General features: G+C 42.1%; 1 protein-coding gene across 2 annotated transcripts in view; it reads left to right on the top strand.

Annotated features, from left to right (window-relative positions):
• The window catches only part of CLNK (cytokine dependent hematopoietic cell linker), a 157,931-nt gene extending 151,628 nt beyond the window's left edge, over window positions 1-6,303 (top strand). For both annotated transcript variants that reach the window (XM_081046549.1, XM_081046550.1), the window contains exon 19: window positions 5,081-6,303. In XM_081046549.1, coding sequence (XP_080902675.1) covers window positions 5,081-5,224 — 144 coding nt within the window. In that variant the 3' untranslated portion in view covers window positions 5,225-6,303. The remainder of the gene's footprint in view (window positions 1-5,080) is intronic.
• The last annotated feature ends 14,895 nt before the right edge of the window (window positions 6,304-21,198 follow it).

Raw genomic sequence — 21,198 nt, forward strand, 5'->3', positions numbered from 1 at the left:
GGGAAAGTTTTGGCATCCATGAGAGTACAATTGAATAGATTAATACATCAATCTGCCAAATACAGCCAGATTAAGAAAGCGCTACGTCAAAACTAAAGAAAGTAGCCGCCAATTTTTCCTTTTGTGATAAGGATTAGTGAGTCCATAAATGTGGAGCACAGCAATGCGTGGAACGTATCAAGTCCACCATAAATGTGAGTTATTATATTTTCATTATTATGACTGAGTCATTTTAGCAACGAGGCTATAATTTCCCTCAGCTAGATACCTATGGTTAATGGACTTTCCAGCTCAATATCCCTTTATCCTTCTATATCTTCTTTCAACTCATAAAGTTTCTCATTTTAAAAAGCTTAATGTGATTTTTAAATGCTTGGGATGAAGGACTCCTTTTCCTTAGAGAATTCAGAATATGGAAGCCATGCGCATTGATGTGTGCACGCAGAGCCCCTGTGAGATACTGTTTTATTTGCTTTCTCGCTTGATCCTTGAAAAACTCTGGAAAGGACCCATTATTGAACCCCTTTCACCAGAGAAGCAACTGAGACCTGAAGAGGTGACAGCTTTCTTTCCCAAGGAGCCATACTGTGATCTGCTAATAAAAGAGAGAACAGTGGCTCTGTGTAACATCCTAATGACATTCCATCAGATTGTCACCCGGTTCACTGACTGTGTCGGCAGGTAAACAGCTGTCATCTACGACACCCCATAGATTAGACCATCAGCTGCCAGCTGAACTTCTCTAATTATTCCCAACAGGAACCCCAGAAGGATTCCAATGCCTAGTCTAAGAAGACCTTGTGTGTGATTAAGGCATTTTTCTCCTCCCGTACATCCTCCAAGCAAGAGTTTCCTTTCCATGTATTGATTTAATTAACACTTACCTATGTTTTCTACACACAGGCACTATTCTGTGCAGTTAACAATGATTAACTAGCTTGATCGATTTAATCCTCATAGCAACACTGTATGTGAAGTAAATGCTGCCCGTATTTCCATTTAACAGATGGTGAAACTGAGGCACAGAAATGTTAAGTAACTGGCCCACGGTCACAGCTAGTACTTGGCAAAGCTTGGCAAAATTTCGCGTAGTCTGCAAAAATACTGACTTCCTCATATAGTCTCAGATAACCTCAGGGCCAAATGCCAACAATCCACAGCCCACTTGCAAACATCCCAGAATAATAGTCCACACTTACGTGGAGTTTACTATGTGCCAGGAACTGGGTGGAAAATTACCATTTATAGGTAGTTCTTCCCACCTTTCCGCTAAAGGAGCAGTGCCCTGATCTAAGAGTGAGACAGTTTAGATTTCTCTCAGTTCCCTCAGCCCTGTCACAGTGGGAGCCCGGTGTCTTGCTCAGGAAGGATTAAGGTCTCCTAATCAAGGTCTCCCATCTTAAAAAGAAGATAAGAGAATTTGGACTCTGCTAAACATGTGCTCACTAGTAGCTTCTTCACCTGGTGCTCAAATAAAAAAAACAGCATCTTACTCTGACTCTGCAGGGAAAACGTAGTGAGACGCAGGGTTCCAGGGTAATCTGGATTCTGTATGGCTTTTTGGCTGCCTTGCACACTTTAGAATTAACCACACACACAATGCAGCAACACCTATCTCCAGGGAGTTATTTGAATGTAAGATGAGCTGATGTCAGTAGAGTGCAAGACACACAGAGGCAGAAGCTCAATAAGTATCATTTTTCATTGTAAGTGTGTCCTGAAAGCACTCTCATTAGATGTGTGTGCCCCTGGCATAGGCAGGAAAAAGCTCACACGTGGCCAGGAGAGCCCGGACGAGGTCTCCCCACCGCACCGCCACCCCAGAAGGCAGGCAAGCACACAGAAACCTCTCATGAGCAGAGAAGGCAAGCAACCCACATACTGTGGGGTATAGCCTGTGAAGAATAAGTCTAGAAAGGTCTGTTTTACTGCATATTAGGTATTCAGGTCCTCCTGTTAGCCACATGAGCTAGAAACTCATGTCTGAATTTAGATTTAGGAAGTACCCAGTGTATTAGTTTCCTGTGGCTGCTGTAACAAAGTACCTCAAGCTTGGTGACCTAAAACAACAGAAATGTATTCTCTCACAGTTCTGGAGGCTAGAAATCTAAAGTCAAGGCATCGGCAGGACTCCATCCCTTCTGGAAGCTCTTCCAGCTTCTGCTGGTTGCTGGCTTTCCTTGGCTTGTGGCTACATCACTCAAATGTCTACCTCCATGGTCACACTGCCTTCTCCCCTTCTCTGAATGAACCTCCCTCTGCTTGCCTTACAGGAATACACAATTGCTTTTAAAGAGAGCCTAGGATAAGTTCCTCTTCCCAAGGTCCTCAACTTAATCCTAACTCTAGTCACGTAAAGTAATAGCCACTCTTTTGACATATAAGGTAACGTTCACAGATGCCAGGGATTAAGGTGTGGCATATTTGGGGGGACCACTGTCCCATTTGCTCAGTTCTTGGCCAGGTATTAATTTCATGCCTACACTATGTTAGACTCAGTGCTCCATTCTGGGGACAGAGAATGGAGTAAGGTGGAGTCCCTGCCACCCAGGGGACACCTGTGCACCTGTGCCTGCCTATCTATGCATGTAGCCAAGCAGAGGCGAGATTGGGAACATTGAGCGACGGGTAGAATGCCAGCCCTGCCAGCCAGAGAGGCACCTGCCATTCACAGTCTGCAGAGCCTCCTCCCCAATAACGTCAGCCCTGCCTAAATGGAGGAATCACGTGTCAACACTTCTGTGAGAACTCTAGAAGGGAGCAGTGTCAATCATCAGACCTTTCCATGTCCTGCAAATGTTTACCATCAGTGGCTGATAATGATGACAGATGTTGACTTGATAAATTAAGCTTTGAAGACTAGAAGACCATTAACCCATGGGTGTAGTTTTCACTTTCCCTGCCTGCTGCTCGTCTCCCTCTCTCTCTCTCTCTGCATTTACCACTCTCTCTTTCTCTCTGTTCTTCTTTCACTCCCATGTGTGTACTCAAATGGATTTATTTACTGTCTGGCAGTGAAACATTGCCTACAGTGGGTAGATAGGGCAAACACAAAAGGTTTCAACAAATTTTAAGGTCCAATATTAGGGTGACATTTGCTGTCCTCCTGAAAAAAATTATTGAATGTAAAAATAAGAGCTTGATTACAATTTTTTTAAAAGTCTCTTTAGGGTAGTACACCAGCTGCAGGCCTATCACCAGAACTCAATAATAAGAAATGACGGTATAATTTATTGTTCCTGACTTGCTTGCTCCCTACTTGTTGAAACGACAATTTCATATAAAATGTCCTCCATGCAGATTATAAAAACGGTTAACATTGAATTCATTATTTCGGGACCCTCCTAAAGAAAACAGGAGTGGGAATACAAAGCAAACATTTTCCTTCTGAAAATTCATACCAGGAAAGAGAATTTATTTTGTGCCTTGGGGTGAACCAATGATGTAGAAGAGTTCTCCGTGAAAAGTTTTTCCTCTTAAATCACTTTTGGTTTTGTCAAGTATGAAGAAAGAGAGCGAAAAGTGTTTTTACTTTATAACCAGAAATGAAATACAAAAATTTCCTTTCTTCCTAAAGTCTTCAGTGATAGTCTATAAACTTCTCCAGTGGTTTCATTCCTCCTTCCTCATGTTCGTAGCAAAGTCAGAAGGGAGGAGGTCATAGTAATAGCTGACACTTCCTGAGCGCTCACTGTACACACAGCTCTCTTCTAAATGCTGTGTATGTGTTAATTAACCCTCACAATGATCTTTGTTCCCTCAGAGGCCATTGTGAGCACTCAGAGGTAGTTCCCAATATTACCATCACTGTTCATAGATGGAGAAATGGAGACAGAGTGTGTAAGAAACATAGCTAGTGGGTGGGAGAGACCCGCTTGGATCGCAGGCCTGTGGGCTCCACGGGCCCTTCATTTACTACCCCCATTACTACCCCCGTTAGACAACGGAGCAACTACCTCCCCTCAGCATCAGGCAGGAACTAATATTTATTGTATACCTACTAGGGGTAGACAGATAGCTTATCTCATTAATAATCATGCACAGATCCAGTAACAGGCCCAGAGGAGCAAGTCACTTACAAATTTAATCAGGAATCTTTCAGTGAGAAAGACAAAACCCAACTCAAATGAGCTGAGGTGGGACAACAGGAGGTTTGTTGATTCAGACATCAGCAAGAACAGTAATGGAGTGACTCCGGAGGGAGACCCGTCTCTGTGGGGGGACACATCACTCCACATCTCTTTCCCCAAGTTGTCCCCTGCTGTGGGACCCTTCCCTCAGGCTGTGCCATCCCTACCCTGGTCTGTGGAAATCACCCAGAATGTAGAGCCCATTTCAAGTATCTCTCTTGGACAAAGCACTTCCTGATTCCCCTCAAGTTGAAATAATCTTACTATGGGTCAAATCACCACAGCACTTTATCTGGACATCTCTAGAAACATAAAAGTGTAATGATCTTCCATTAACATCACAAGAAGCCCAGGAAAGGAATCTAAATTGGCGAAGAACTACTAACCACCCTGCGGGCATCATCAGTCTTTCTGATTACACTAGAATTATTAGAACAAAAGAAGTTTATTAGAGACAGAGTTCACTGCAGGCCTTTCCCACCAACTTACTAAGGGAAGGGCCAGCCTTGGTCTTCTACATTTTGATGTGTCACAATTGTGGACAAGGTGAGGAAGGCACCACAGATTCCCCATGGCTGACTGCGGGCAGTTAGGTCATCTAACTCATCTGAATGGCTCACCCTAGGGAACCTGGGATAACAACTGGACGCTTGACAGGAGCCCCGATTCTGGTAAACCTGGGAAGCTGACAGAGCTGCCCTGGCCTCCTCACCTTTGCTCTCCCCCAGTGCCTTGATTCTCCCTCATTATCTAATCATTCTTATCACTCACCCTTCAGGAGCTTGACTGCCACATCCCTTTTCTTAAAACTCACTTTGTGACACACCTTTACAATCGAAAAACTGTTTAATGAGTTAACTTCTTTTCTAAGTAAAACTAAACATCTGTACTTTACCCTGGGGACTCAGAAGGTATCTAAAGGTTCATGAACTTTGCTTTCTGTGTTTCAGAAGTTTGATTCAGTGGAAGACATCATTGAACACTACAAGTATTTTCCAATTGTACTAATTGACGGGAAAGATAAAACTGGAATTCACAGGGAACAATGCTACCTGACTCAGCCACTCGCTCTCAACAGATACTTCTCACCTTAGTAGCTTGGTCTTTGTTTCCTCTTCAGCTCAGTGAATTCAATGCCTCTGTTATTTGCCATTTATTTCAAAAGATTATTTTCTGTGGATTTCAAGGCATTTCTTCATAAAAAAAAAGAAAAAAATTCTATAGTGGAAATTAGAAAATCAATCATGGTTTTGAAAGCTCAAGCCACAAAAGAAATATTTATAAGATGCAAAAATAAAACCTAGCTTTTAAAAAAATATCTTCTAAAGACAAAATGGTAAAGATAGTCCTTCTACTTCTGTTACAACTGACAAACACATGTTACAAAGATTACTTCAAAGTTTGCAGCTAACACATGACAAAGTGAGATTCCCTTGTGCTCATGTGCTCTTTTATAGGACCTGGTGCGGCCTTTATTTCAGAACTATTTGGACATGAAAATTTATTGTGTTTTCATGATTCCTTATGCCAAAGGTATTGGCAAATGTTAGCTCTATTTAATTTGATATCCTGGAAATTCAATTATAGGAAAGGAATGTGATATAGAAAAAAAGAGCACTTGTGAATATCACTTGAAAGACAGAAATCAGAAATGCTTTTACTATAGTGTGAAATGGCCAGTCTCCAGGATATTCTGTTTAGAGTTGCTTTAAGGCAAATAGGATTAGCAGACTCATATAGTAAGAAAGTTAGCTAAATCAGAATAAAAGTATAGTTTTTAAAAATTAAAGTTGTGGATTTCCATTCAAAGGAAAAAGACTGCTCTCAACTTAGTGCTGGTTTGCACATGTCATATGGTCCCACTCAAGACTAAGAGGATCGAATTATATTCCTGTTTCACAATACAGATGAGGAAAGAGGCTCAAATGAGTTAATGATCTTACTCAGTATAAGAAGAGAGCCCGGATTTTTATCCATTTTGCCTGAGTCGTTCTGAGTACATCTTCCCAGGTATATTCCTTGTGCTATGAAATGTTGCAACCGAGTTGAAAAGATAAATTACAAAGAGGAAGGGAGAGAGGTAGGGGGAGGGAGACAGAGAAAGAAAGAACTTGAAAATACAGATTTATCCACTTTAACATATATAAATAAATAAACTCTTATAGTGCGGTAGATTTTCTGTGTTGCGGTTTTTTGTTTGTTTGTTTTAAAGAGTTCTGGTTGAAATTAAGAGTACACAATGCTTTCTAATGTTACCAAAGCCTCCATGTGAAATTCATGGAGTATTTATGTAACTGTAGCTTTAACACAGAAGGAAAACCAAAATAGAATTAGAAGGCAAGAGATGGGCAATGAAACTAAAACAAACAATGCCCAGTGTTATCTCTTGTCCAAAATAGGAGACAATGAGCCCTCGGAGATGAGCTCCTAGCATCTACCAACCAGCGGAGCCAGTGCACCGGCTGTCTCCTTTCACAAAATCAATGTGAATTAATGCCTCTAAGTTCTATGGGCAGCATTGGATGAAGGTGCTCCTTGTAAAGCTGGAACTCTTGAGACCCAACTGAGCTTATCTTAGAGTACATCTGCACAGGGTAACAGGGGAACTAGGAGACAAGCGTGTTTAAATTGGACCTTGGCCCCTAAGGAAGAGACTGATCAGAGCTGAAGGCAGTATGGTGGCTGTTCACTCTCAACCGGGTTTTAGCAACTCAGGCCCAGCGTGTTAACAGACGCTGTCTGCAGGGAGACCACAGGCTCTGGTGCAAGAAGAATCTAATCACCACTCTAAAAAGCTACTGGGAGATTACTGAGACTCTGACTCACTTATTCACTGGGGCTGCGCCATTCCATGCTATGGCCTCAAGAAATGTGTCTGAGTTTCTTCTTGTTGTTTAAGTAGATGAATAGGAGGTGGCTAGCATTTCATGAGGCTTGTTTTTTAAAAGGTTTTATTACCTCTTATTCATAAATGCATGATGGATGCTACAAGGAAATAGAATTAGAAATTGACCATCTTAAAATAAAATGCCCACAATACTTACACATATGAAAATCCATGAAAAGAAATAGAAAATTTAAAATAGTGACAGGAGTTGCTTTAGATCTTTAGGGTTTGAGGAACCATGTTAGTTGAGTCTTCTGGAACTCAGATGCCAAGACAAGAGTTAGAAGTGCAAACATTTATTGGAAGTAATGTCTGAGAAAGATAAAGGAGAACAGGGACAGGAGTAGACAGGGAGTGCCTTCAGGCTGTGCTGTATGTCTGACATTTGTGGGAGGAAAGAAGGAAGGAGGGAGGATGAGTAGGAAAAGCATCAGACTAAGATGGAGTACTGGAAAGCCTTGGCCAGCCCACTGGTAAGACCCAGAGCAAAGATTGCTCATAGAGAAGAGAGTCCCATATTGGGCAGAAATGGCCAGGTCTCAGTACACCCCCATGCTAAGTCATTGGCAGGGGTTGTCCAGGAAAAACATGACCTTCAAATGCTATGGACACCCAGAAAGCACAGTGGCTGGAACCTGTCAGGTAACTCGATGATCAAGTTCTTCTTACAAGGGAGACCCAAGTGGCCCATCTCCATGTCTGCCAAAGGGACATTCCGGTTCTCAGTATTGATTGTAATGGCATTTTGATTGTAATAGGTTATTAAAGGATAAGGATATATACATTTTGCTTGTACTTGATTCTTACAACAGTTCTGTAAGGAGGGCAGGGCGGGTATTCTTAACTCATTTTATAATTGAGGAAACCGTGCCTCCGTGGCCAAAATCTTAGTGACACAGTCATGGCTGGAACCAAAGTCTTCATACATACTTCTCCATTCAGTGTCTAGCTGCTCATTGAATCTGTAATTAAAAGTTCAGTGATTTGGGCTTGGCATGCCCAAATTCCAAAGGGCTTTGATCCCTCTTCAACATTATTTCATTTTCAGTTGAAAAGTATCACTTCCTACCTAGGCTCAGGGGAGCAGTGGCATTTTAGCTTTATCTGATTAAAGCATCCGTGCATTCAAGAATATTTCTTTTTGACTAAATCATTCCCATTTGGACCAATTGATATCTTCCTCGTCTTTAATAACACTTTACTATAAGTACTTGTTTGTGTGTGAATATATACGTGTTGTTAGGCAGTCTTATAAGTATTGGAATTATAGCAGTGTACTAAGCAGAAAAGCAAATAAGTACACAGTAAATAAGATAATCTAAGTTGGTTTCCCATTATTCTGTTGTATTTCCAGTTTAGCACTTATCACTGAGTGCTTTTAGTGAGGCCAGTATTAGATACTTTGCTGAAGCTTATTTGAGACAGCTTTAAAAAGTTTTCAACCAGAAAATTTTTACATTATTTACTTAATGGAAAACTCCCCCTCTTGGGTAATGTGTATATGTAGGTTATGTGTTTGAGGAACCACAGCATACCTGAAATCAATTAAGTATTGTGCTCTAATTTCTATAGAGGAGTCAAAATTTACGCGATTAATAAGGTGGTCTATATTATAAACGATTAGCATTATATTTGTGTAGTTTTTTCATCCTGAGTAATATTTGTTCTACTTGAGCACATTTACTTTTTTTAACATTTCATGATTTACAGCTGTACTAACTTAAAGGAAAGCAAATTATGTAATTAAATATCTCTATTAGAAAAAGGAATTCAAACTATAATTAATTTTGTTTCATGCCATTATTCCTGGAGCCCTTTTGTAATCACATTTAGAATAAATTTATGACAAAATTTCTAGAATCATTTTTGACAGATGAGCATTAGTAAATGCTAGATGTGAGGTATAAATATGAAAAAGACCTAACCCCTGTGATTGAGGGCTAAGAGCCTGGCAGGCAAGATACACATGTAATTAAAAGCATACAATGCAGAATAATAGATTTGTTAATTCTCTCCCGTTTACCACCATTCACTGGATGTGTGGGGGAGGGTGTAGGCAGGGAAAGCTGCCCAGGGGGGCTGTTCAAGCAGAGTTGAAGGGTGCCCCAGAACACAAGCTTCAGAAGCATACACACTTCATCAGTCTGTTTTTGAACGCTTATATTTTTAGGGCACTGTTCTAGGCCATTCTAGTCACTAGTCAAGTTGTGACCACCTACTGAATGAACAAGTAAACCCAATGGAAGCAGCATCCGTGGGCAAGAACAGCTGATTGATTGAGTGCATCTGGGGCAATTGGCTCACCATATGGGAAAAAAAATACAACTATGTCTCTACTTCAAATCAAATCCCAAAACAAATTTCCCAGGGATCCAACAAGCAAACTTTAAATTGAGTCTTGTGTTTTTCTTCTAATAATTTTTATGACTTTGGGATAGGGAAAGAGTTCTTAAACAAAAGTAAAACATGAATCATAAAGGGAAAGATTGATAGATTCGTTACGCCAGAATTTAAAAGTTTGCAAAATTAGACAAAGTCACAAGGCATTTAAAGCTGGACAATGGACCCACACAGAAGGAGGTTCTAGCCAGAATATTTCAAGACAGGCCAGGCTGGTGGACTTCCTGTCTCCCCACTAGATGGAAGTAAAATGGGCAAATGAACCCTACACCATCCCTCTGTGCTTCTTGAGAGGCTTATGGAAGCAGAGCAATTACCTAGGAGCCCCCACTGCATACTAGGCTTCATGCTCACCTAACAGCTACCTCTACAAGAGTAGCCAGAGAAACACTAATTACAATAACAATTGTACAGCACCCTTTCATCTATCAGATTGGTCAACATTAAGGATTCAGATAATATCAAGAAGTGCAGAGGATGTAAAGAAATAAAAATTCTCAACTACTGGCTAGAATATTGTACTGGAGGTGCCTGACAGTTAGCTTTTCTGATTATAATGTAAATGCCTGACCTTAAGCTTTGGCTGCTGAAGCATCCATTTCAAAGACATCCATCTCGAATAAACACTTTGCCAGCTAGATAAAGAGCCAGGCCGCCCTGCCCCGTCTGTGAAATTCCCCTTTTAGAAAGCACTGGATAACCTAGAAAACTGACCCCTTCCGTGATCCTTCTTTTCCTGTCTGGTGCTTTAACTCCTGCTCTTAGGTTTTAAATCCTCCATTAAAGAGTGAACCCGAAAAAACCCTAGGCCCCTCCCCCTCGACCCCAGTAAAGGCAGAACCCCGGGTCCACACTCTGTCTCTACTTTCAACCTTGTTGTGTGGCCCCGTGCATGCTATGTACCCTCCAGGATTTGTGAGTAATAAACCTTGCTTTCCACAAAGTTCCCTGGTGATTGATACTGAGGTGTGTCTAAAAGGCAAAAACAGACAAAACCACAATGACAGGTGGAAATTTGAATACACAACTCTCAGAAACTAATGAAGTCAGCAAGCAAAAACGAATAAAGCTATAGGAAATTTTAAGAACACCATCAACCAACTACACGTAATTGTCACCTAGAGACTATAGTTCACAAAACAAATATAGAATACACTTTTTTTTTTTTCCTAGTCCATATAGAACATTCACCAAGAAGGACCATCTTCTGGGACCTAAAACAAGTCTTGATAAATTTTAAAGGAATAGAAAAATATGTTACAGTCTCTGAGCAAAATAGATAAACTAGAAATAAATAACAATATGTCTAGAAAAATTTCCAAATATTTGGAAATTAAACAATACATTCCTAAATTACTCAGTCAGAAAAATCTAAAAATATTTTCAAATATTTATAATGAAACACAACAGCTAACCTTTAAATATAATGATTTAATACAAATATTTACCGCTTAAAAGCAGTAAATGCTTATATTAGAAAAGAAAGTTCCATAATCAAGTACCTAAGTTTCTACTTTAAGCCATAAACAAAGCATAAATTAAGCTTACAAAGAAGAAAATATTAAGGATAAGAGCAAAAATCAAGGAAACAAAAACAAACTAACGGAGCCAAAAGTTAGTTCTTTGAACAATTAAGAAAACTAATAAACAGCTAGCTGAAGTAATCAAAAACAATAGCAAAAAAACCCACAAATTACTAAGATAGGATAAAAGGAGAAAAAAAGTCAACAGATCCTACAGACATTGAAAGGCTATTAAAGGAATATTATAAGCACCTTTATTCTAGTGAAATTGAAAAATAAACCATAGATAACAAGACTAATACAAAAAAAAAACAAACAGAAAATCTGAATAGCACTTTATCTTTAAAAGAAATTGGAAACTTTTCCACAGAAAAAGCTCTAGATCATGATGAGTCCTATCAAAAAATTTAAAAAGTAGTAACACTTATAATCTTTTCAGAAAATGGAGAAAGAGGGAACATTTCCCAGCTCTTTTCATAAGGCTGTCATAAATACACAAATAAACAAATAAACCTGACACAGACAATACAAAGAAAGAAGATTACAGATTACATTCCTCACAAGCAGAGATACAAAAATCCTTCACAAAACATTAGTAAATCAGGGGGGAGAAAATATGTTGACCTAGGTAACATTGGGACTGAGTAGAGAAACTAAAAAGAACTGCACGTAGCACTGTTCTCCAGTTGTCAAGTTTTTTCGCACGTGGGTACATGTATAAATATATACTGGGATTGAACAAATAAGTAAATGAATGGGGGGGCGGTGGGAGCTAGGCTTCTCACTGTTAGAGTGGGAGATGATGGCTAAGCGACAAGGCCGGAAGGAACCGTAACACTGCATTAGATTCGGAGACTTCAGTATAAATTTATGTTTTGCTTAATATATTTATGGATAAACATAAAAACAATTACAGATATACGTATACACATGTTAGTATACACACATCCAATTTCAAACTCTGCTAATTTTGAGATCCTAGAAGCAATGACACTGTGTGGGGGGGAATAGTGACGAGGGGCTCAAGAGGCAATCTTGTCTTAACCAGATTCTTAAAAATAAAGCCACTGTAACTAAACCATACCGGAAATTCACAAATAGGAAAATTAAGGTGTGATAAAGGGGGTATCACAAGTTAATGGGGAAAAGGTGGTTTATTTAAATAAAGACTGCTGGGAAAAATGCCCGTCAAATGAGGAGGGCAAGGTATACCTACACTTGAAAAATTCCGTGAGGGGAGCATTTGAGATCTTGCCTCCCAGCATATGGCATCAGGTTGGCTCAAATAAACTCTTGTAAAAATTCTCAAAAAAAAAGAAAAAAAGAAAATTCCATGGAGATTAAAGACTTAAAGATAAAAATATATATTAATCACTATTTAGAAAAAAATCTATGAAAATATTTGCATGCCCTTGGCATTTGTGGCAGTGTTGTATACATTGGGGGTACTTCTTAAGCAACACAGGAAACTAAAAAGGAAAAAAAAAGCAGGGAAATGAAGAAACATTTTACTACATATATTTAAAATACAACAAAAAATATAATATGTGAAGTCAGAAAAGAAAGAGTAGACTGAAAACCTTTGAAGCACAGACCAGATAAACGGTTGCTATATATACCACATTAAAAAAAAACTCCCATAAATTGATAATCTAAGGACGAATAGTGCAATTGAAAAATAATCCAAAGCTAAATCAGCCATTTTACAGAAGGGGAAATCCTGATGCTCATAGACACATGAAAAGGAGCTCCACTTCACAATTGTCAGGGAAATGCCAATTAAGGTAACGATGAGCTAATGTGTTTTTCACCCAACAGATGGCAAATAGTTCAAAAGAATGTTACACCCATTGCTAGTTGGGGGGTGAGGGGAGGGCAAGCTAGAGGTTGTATAATTTGTGAATAGCAGTGGGCACTGGAATTACTGCAACTCTTTGGAAATTAATCTGACCAACTGTTAAAATGAAAAACATATGTATCCTTCTACTCACCAATTCCAGTTTTCCTATTCAAATAGTCCTTATAGTCTACAATTGATAAAATCACCTTGAAGAGAAATGTGTATAGAATTATTCTGTGTTTATCAAAACTATGCTTCACAACATGTATCTGGCTTTTATATTATAGTGATATAAGAACAGCCTAGGTAGTTAAAATTTGTTAGAGGTGAGATAGAGACATGTTTGAGAAAAGAGAGATGGTTTGGAGACAGATGAGGGAGGAAAAGATTGTGTGACATGAAAAATGCTCTAGCATTGTGTAAGAGAAAAAGTAAACTAGAAAATTCTGTTAATATACCAGCAGATGTGTAAAACTAAATATGTATGTGGACAAGATTAGAAAGTAGCATAGGAAAATGGGAACATTACCTTAATTGGCTTTAAAAAGGAGAAAAATATATATCATTCTTTGGTCCCAAGCCTTATAGCACACCGCTCTAAAATGACGCTATCTATAAAAGTCAACAGCTCTGTGCAGTTTCTCATTTGCAACCAATCAATATTTTTTGTAAGCAATCAATATTTTTCACATCGAGTCCCTTTCCAAACATACACAACTCATATTCCCCGTTTTCTCTTTAAAAAAAAAAAAAAATGTTTTTCTTTAGGGAAGGATGAGCGACAATGTGCACAGGGGAAGGACAGAGGTGGCTGTGGGCATATCTACAACGTTTATGTTTTGTTTGGGAGGACATGAAGACCTGAAGTAAATAAAGTAAGACATTAGGATTCTCTACAACTGGCTGAAGAGTATGTGGACATTTCCTAAAATCTGACAATATTTTTATATACTCCATAATCTAAAAGGAGGCAGAATGCCCCAAGAAGAAAGAAATCTGTATTCTGGCTTTTAGGAGTCTCCTGGCATGAATAATGGCTTCTAACAATCAACCCAAAGTCATCAGGCCCTGACATGGACCCTCATCTTCACGTTGGCTTTTTATTACTTCATTATAATAAATAGAGGACAAACAAGGGTCACTAGACAGTTCAGGGAAACCTCCCATTGAAAGCAAGAGAATAGGGCCGGCCCGGTGGCTCAGGCAGTTAGAGCTTTGTGCTCCTAACTCCGAAGACTGCCGGTTCCATTCCCACATGGGCCAGTGGGCTCTCAACCACAAGGTTGCCAGTTTAATTCCTCGAGTCCCACAAGGGATGATGGGCTCTGCCCCCTGCAACTAAGATTGAACACGGCACCTTGAGCTGAGCTGCCTCTTGGATGGCTCAGTTGGAGGCTCTCAACCACAAGGTTGCCGGTTCGACTCCCGCAAGGGATGGTTGGCTGCGCCCCTTGCAACTAGTAATGGGAACTGGGGCTGAGCTGCGCCCTCCACAACTAAGACTGAAAGGAAAACAATTTGAAGATGAACAGCACCCTCCACAACTAAGATTGAAAGGACAACAACTTGACTTGGAAAAAAGTCCTGGAAGTACACACTTGTTCCCCAATAAAGTCCTGTTCCCCTTCCCCAATAAAATCTTTAAAAAAACAAAACAAACAAACCAAAACACACACACACACACACACACACACACACACACACACACACGAAAGCAAGAGAATAAAATGGTTCCCCCCAAAAGAAAAACTCTTAAAAACTTCTAACTAGTATAATCCTCAGAGATGTGAGAATACATTGCATTCATAAAATTCTATAGAAAAGAATTATACATGTTGGAAGATAAAACCAAGGAAATCTTCCAGAAAGTAAATAGAAAGGAGGAATAGGTAGAAAATACAAGCGAAGAGATTGAGAGGCAAAGATCAGTCAAGAAGTTTCATTACCTGAATATTAATATAGTGATGATGAGGATAGAAACAGATACTGTAAGAAAAACAAGAATAAAAACAAATCCATAATTGAAGGACAATAGTTTCTCTATTGAAAGGTACATTAACTGCACAGAATAATAGATAGGTAGCTAGATGGTAGGTAGATAGATAGATAGATAGATAGATAGATAGATAGATAGACAGACAGACAGACAGACATATATCATCACAAACAATAAAGAGAAAAATCTAAAATTTCCAGAGAGTTGGAGGGGGAACAGTTTCCTTATAAAAGAAGGACAAGTAAGTAAGTATGAGTGTTCTCATCCGTACTGAAGCCAAGAAAACAGTAGTACTCTGCATCCAAAGATTTGAGGAAATGTTATTTTCAACCCAGAATAATTCACTGGCTAGTGTAAGGGATGAGAAAGATATTTTAAAACCTTCAATTCTTCCAGAAACTTACCTCTAACACTCTTCCTTAGTAAATTATTTGAGATAATTTATTTGCTTTTTTGGGCCAGAAACTAACAAGCAACATACAGAAAACTAAGGGATTCAGATATTGCAATTTTAACACAGACAATGGGGACAGAAGGGGGGGTGTGGAAATCACAGGATGACCAATGTAGACACCAGTACAGATAAGCAGTGTAGCACTGGAGGCCCAAGTGTGTCAGCAGGTGATTGGAGAGATGGGAGAAAAGAAGGGAACGTTTTAGAACATCCCATTGAATAGAGAGGCTGGAAAAGTTTAAAAGATATACAGTTATCTAGTCCCTTGGTGTCTGCCGGGGATTGTTTCCAGGACACCCCCCACCCCTGCAAATACCAAAGTCTTGGCTGTTCAAGTCCCTTATACAAAATGGCATAGTGTTTACATATAACCTATGCACATCTTCCCGTATACTTTAAATCATCTCCAGATTACTTATTATACCTAATACAGTATATATGCTATGATGAGAAAAAATAGTTTGATATAATATCTGGATCATATACCTGCAATTCAGGTCACCAAGAAAGCTCACCTTGAGGCTTGAAATGCTGAAAGCTTATAAAATTTTAAGTCCCACTTCGTTGCATTTCAACATCAGCATTCTTTTCGCCTTCTCATTTTGTCTATTGGTCATTATGGGTATCGATGAAATAATGCAGCATTATGAAGAAATGGTTCAAAAGTTCCTACTGATCACCAACCATCCTGCTGAGGAGCATTGTTTAGCCGAGTGAAAGACATGAAGGTGAGTGCCTGCCTCAATGAGCTCATCTGAGCATGAGCAACCATAACATGCACATAGAGCTCTCTGTTCACGTTAAAGGGGCCAAGGAGATACAGCACTCTTAACTCTGAGATTCCAATTAAAATGGTGAGAGCCTCCCACTTGCAGTAGGAGACGCAGTCGCTGTTGCTTTATATCTGGGGATTTCTGCAGGGATCAGGGCGGGAAGAGAAAAATGACTTCTATTTATTCTGCAGACTTCTCATTTGTTGCGTCTGCTGAACTGAGTTTGTAAATCATCTAACATATACTGCTAATTTTTCATATCATGTTGGCTCATGCTTTGCCTAGTCCCATCCTTTACTTCCCCAAACAACACTGGCTCAGTTCATGTTAGGTTGTGGTGAGTGGTAGGAAGTCCAAAAGAGCAGTTTATTTCCCTCTTAATGAAGTCCGGGGTAAGCAGTGGATGGCAGTTATGGTAGCTCTGTGATTATCAGGGACTCAGGCTCCTTCTACCTTGTTCTCCAGCATCCTTAGCAAGTTATATTCATTTCATGGTGCATATGGCTGCTCAAGCGCCAGCCATGGAGCCACGAAGCCATGGCTTCATCCCTTTACGCAAGCCAGCAGAATGAGGAAAGGGGCAAAGAGTCGCATGTCCCTTCCTCTAAGGACTCTTCTGGATGTTATGTATACTCTAGTTCTACTCACTTCCCATTGACTAGAGCTTATTGGCATCATCACACCTAACTACAAGCAAGACTTGAAATTTTAGGGGTTTTTGTTTGTTTGTTTTGTGTGTGTGCTGTTGTGTGTTTTTTTTTTTTGAGCAGCAAGAAATTGGAGGGTTAATACTAAGGAAAAGGAGAAACAGATTTGGGAAAACAACTAGAAGACTCTGCTACCACTGTAATCTTAAACTGACGCTAACTGCTGGTGGGCTACCTATCCATCGAGGGTCTTCGGACAAGAGCAGCGTCGTGCATCAGCGGTGGTGCAGAGGGAGCCAGTGCGCAGAGAGCACAGGCGGAGAGACGTCAGGGATGCTGTGGGAGTCAGTGCCAGACGGGAGGGACTCTTCAGGAGGGGAGTGACTAGATCCCATTGGCTTGGTGGAAGGACCACTCGGGCTGCTGCCGCATGAAAGGCACCGAGTGAAAGCAGGGAGGTGAGACAGCAGGCTACCGCAGCAGCCTAGTGGTATCTACCCGGAAGGACCAGGCCGCCCCTCCCCCCATCTTTCCCGTTTGAACCTCCATGCGCCTGGGGCGCAGGCCTCACTGCCAGGAGCCAGCAGCGACCACCCTCTGAGTGTGAGTACGCCCCACCCGTGTCCCTCTACTGATTCTGCGGATCCCGCAGCCTGTGATGGCTGTAAACCTTTCTAAACAGCCCTCCGTACCTATTCCCTTCCTTGGAAACCTATGCGGGGACCGACCCCTGTCCCCACCACGCTTTGCCTAGCCTTGGTCTAGGCAAGGGACACTGGCAGTTTGGACCAGTTCAGTCGTGAAAGCTGGGCCTGTTCTGTGTCTGGCATTGTGCGATCCTCCATCTAACCATTTGGTTAAATGCAAACGTCAAGAAGGTGGGTTCGGGTTGCGCCAGGCGGGGCCTAAGGCTGGGGTCCGCTGTTATCTGGCCCGCACTGCGAGTGCAGCCCACCCCACCCCCCACCTCCGCTGCTGCTCCGGCTCCCGCGGCATGAGCCGAACAAAAGCAAAGCAGCCCATCGCGATTCTCGCAACAAGAGGAGTCCGCAGGAGGCGAGGCAGGCCTTCGGCTAGGGGCGCCCAGGTCGCTGCCTCGACGGCCAGGTGAGCGCAGGGCCGTCTGTGGGTCGCTGACGTGGGGTAGAGCTCTACACCGGCTTAGCCCGGAGTGCCAGCCGCGCAGCGACACGGCAGGCCGCCGGAGGCACTGCAGCACGTGGAGCTCGCGGGCGGGGTTGAGGACAGTGTCCGGGCAGCCTCCCTGGGCTCTCCCGGCCGCACCGCGCTGTGCCGCGGCTACAGAGCTAGTCCAGGCGGCTGGAACCTGAGCCCGCGTCAGGCGCGACCCTCCACCCACACAACCTCCAAGAAAGGTTGCTGCAGTTAATCCCTTTCACTGTAGAGAAAAGCGTCTCAGAGACCAGCGGTATCTTGCCCCAGGTCACACAGCTCGTACAGATGAGTAATGGGATTGGGATTCGAGTCTGCAGCCTCCAACCCCTGTGCCCCAGGACTGGGAGGAAAGCTGAATTTCAGTCTCAGGGTTGTCACACGAGCTGGGCAAAGGCTTTTATCCCTCTACCACGGATCAGCAAACTAAGATCAAAGAAGTTACTAGAAATTTCTGACACGTTGTAAACAACAAAAAAGCCACTTCCTGGGTCTCCTGTTTATGCATTGTCTTGAAGCACCTGAGATTTACATGTCTTTGCCCCTTCCCTCCCCCGCCCCCCCCAACACTAGCCATAGGGTCCTGACTTGCTGTTAGAGACCAGGGCCAGTGGTGTCAAGTACCCCCCTCTGAGCCCCCGAGCCCTCACTGGCAGCATGCGGGTAAATGACTCCCTAAGATCCTACAGTTTGTAAGTGGTTAGGATGACCCAAATCTGCACTGCCCTTCCTTCTCTTCCTCAAATATGTCCAACTTGTGCCCATCTCAGGGCCTTTGCTCATGCGCATCTTCTTGTGGGGGCTCCTACGCCAGGCTTAGAGCTCATCTGCCAAGTCCCCTTTCCGAGCCTTTCAGATCATCCTTCGTCACGCTTTGTACTCCCTTCCACACCTCACTACCCAGTTTTATTTTCTCTCTGGCTTCTAGCATTCTCTAATATTAATTATACAGTCCACTAATCGTTTGAGCTCACAACCCCCAACAAAATGGATGCTCCCTGAGCACAGAGCCTTATCTTGTTCTTCATTCTGTCCTCAGCACCTAGCCTGTGCCTGCACTAAATAGGCGCTCAACAAATGTTTGTTGAATGAATAAGTAAACGAATGAACATCATTGTTTGTTGAATGAATAAGTAAACGAATGAACATCATTCGAGCCCTAATACTCAATGATTGGTTTTGTTCATATGCCTTCCCTCCTTTTTCCTATATATTAGGCAGTCATATCTGCGAGTTTGTATTCATTTCTTAGAGCCGCTGTAACAAACAGAAATGTATTGTCCCATAAACAGAAATTTACGTTCTGGAGGCTAGAAGTCTGAAATCAAGGTGTCAGCCGGCCATGCTCCCTCCAAAACCTACAGGGGAAGATCCTTTCTTGTCTTTCCCAGCTTCTGATAGCCCCAGGCTTAAGACGACACCACTCCAGTCTTGACCTTTGTCATCCCATGGCCCTTTTGTCCCTGTGGCTCTGTGTCTTCAGATGGCATTCTCCTCTCTGAATCTGTTCTCTTCTAGGACCCCAGTCATGGGATTAGGGTACACCTGATGACCTCGACTATATCTAAACTGTGTCTGCAAAGACCCTATTTCCAAATAAGGTCATATGCAGAGGTGTGAATTTGCATTCACATTCACTGGGGATTTAGGGCTCTAACGTATCTTTGGAGAGGACATAATTCAACCTGTAACAGCGGGTGACTCATGGAACACTGAAAAAAAAGATTTAGGCAAACTAAGCTGGAGGATGGGGAAAAAGACATGAAGGGCTGCTGTAAGTATAGGAAAGGTGCACTGGCTGAATGTAAAGAAATAACATTTCTGGGTATACTCTCCTTGTATTAGAAGGCTTTTAGGGCACAACACTTCGACTTGAACGGTTTCCCTGCTTGGCCCTTTTCCAAGCTGTACACACCCCAATTCCAAACCCTTCACAAAGCACTTGATCTCACTGAATTTGGGTTCCCGAGAACAAGAGAACGGGCACTTCCTATCTGCCAAGGACTGTGCTGAGCCCTGGCCTGCTTCCTTTGTTTTATGTTGACAACTGGCTTTTGAGTTGCCCTATTCACTGAATTTTACATGAGAAATGAAGTTTGGACAGGTTAGGGTGCAGCTTCTTCATGCCAAGACGGGCTTTATAACCAACTCTAACTCCAGAGAAACTTCCAGGCAACCCACAGGGACTCTCTCATCAATTCTACGTGACTCAAGAGGGCAGAACAGTCATGCATTGGGTGGAAGTTACAAGGAAAGGCAATAATCTGGGCTCGAGTTTTTAGGAAAAAAATCTCTTAGACTTCCGATTCTCCAATACTTAGAACTAACAGTTTTTCCTGGCCTGGTTCCTTTTGCCACTAGAGATTTCCAGGCAGTGGCCAGTTTAGATTCTCAGTGTCCTTCCTAAGTCCACCTCACTCTTGGGGGAGACTTTGAACTCTGTCATATTCTTGTGGGTATGAGCTCTTTGTACATAAATGTGTGTTTCTGAAAAGAGGTCCACTAGCTTCTCTGAGCCCTAGGAGATAAGAGGACCAGGGGGCTCCCTTATGAGCCATGAGGTCCAGTATTGCAGCATAGAGTAGGGGAAGAAGCTGTTGGTGGTGCTCCATCTCTGGGTTGGCATTCCCTGCCCAGCTCTTGCTATTTCAGTCTTGGGCATTTCTATCCAGCCACTGATCCTGAAGCTGACATTGTTTCCTGAATTCCATGTCTCCGTGTTGAAGAATTGCCCCAGCCCTGCATCTCCTCCCTGCTTCTGGCTGATGTCCGTGCACTCTGACCTCTAGCCTCCAACAGGAAAGTATTGGAAGCCAGCTTTGCTCTTTCCGGAGCTTTGAAATAAACTTTCGGCTGTTATTTCTGGAGAAACGGTGCTTCCCAGTGACTCCGATTCCCTGCTACAATCTGCCCTTTCTAGGGAGCAATTTTATTTTGTAGGGAGCAGCATCTGCGTTACCGATCATGGGGACTCGAGCGATATGGTCCCATTCTTTTCCTCTGTGAGGAGTCTGTTCTAAATGCATGCTCCTGCTGGAAGGACAGAAGTGAGCGCCTGAGAGGGTAGGGGGTGGGGAGAGGCTCCCAGAACTGCTACTGGCGTCCAAGAAGCAGGAAAAAATCTCTGACATTAGATGAGCTCACACCATCTCCAGACTCTCCCAATCGTTGTCTCGTCTGACCCTCACAATCTTACCCACGTAACAGATGAGGCTCTGGGCTTCGGGTCTCATCTTCCCCACCTTCAACAATGAAAACACTGAGGCTCAGAGAGGTCAGGGGACTTCCTTGCCCAAGGTCCCCGCAGCTAGGATGAAAAGGAGTCGGGGAGGCGGAATTCGAATCCAGGCCTTTTAAGACCATCTCATTCACTGC

This window comes from Rhinolophus hipposideros (genome assembly GCF_964194185.1).
Source record: "Rhinolophus hipposideros genome assembly, chromosome: 1".
NCBI classification, from domain to species: domain Eukaryota; kingdom Metazoa; phylum Chordata; class Mammalia; order Chiroptera; family Rhinolophidae; genus Rhinolophus; species Rhinolophus hipposideros.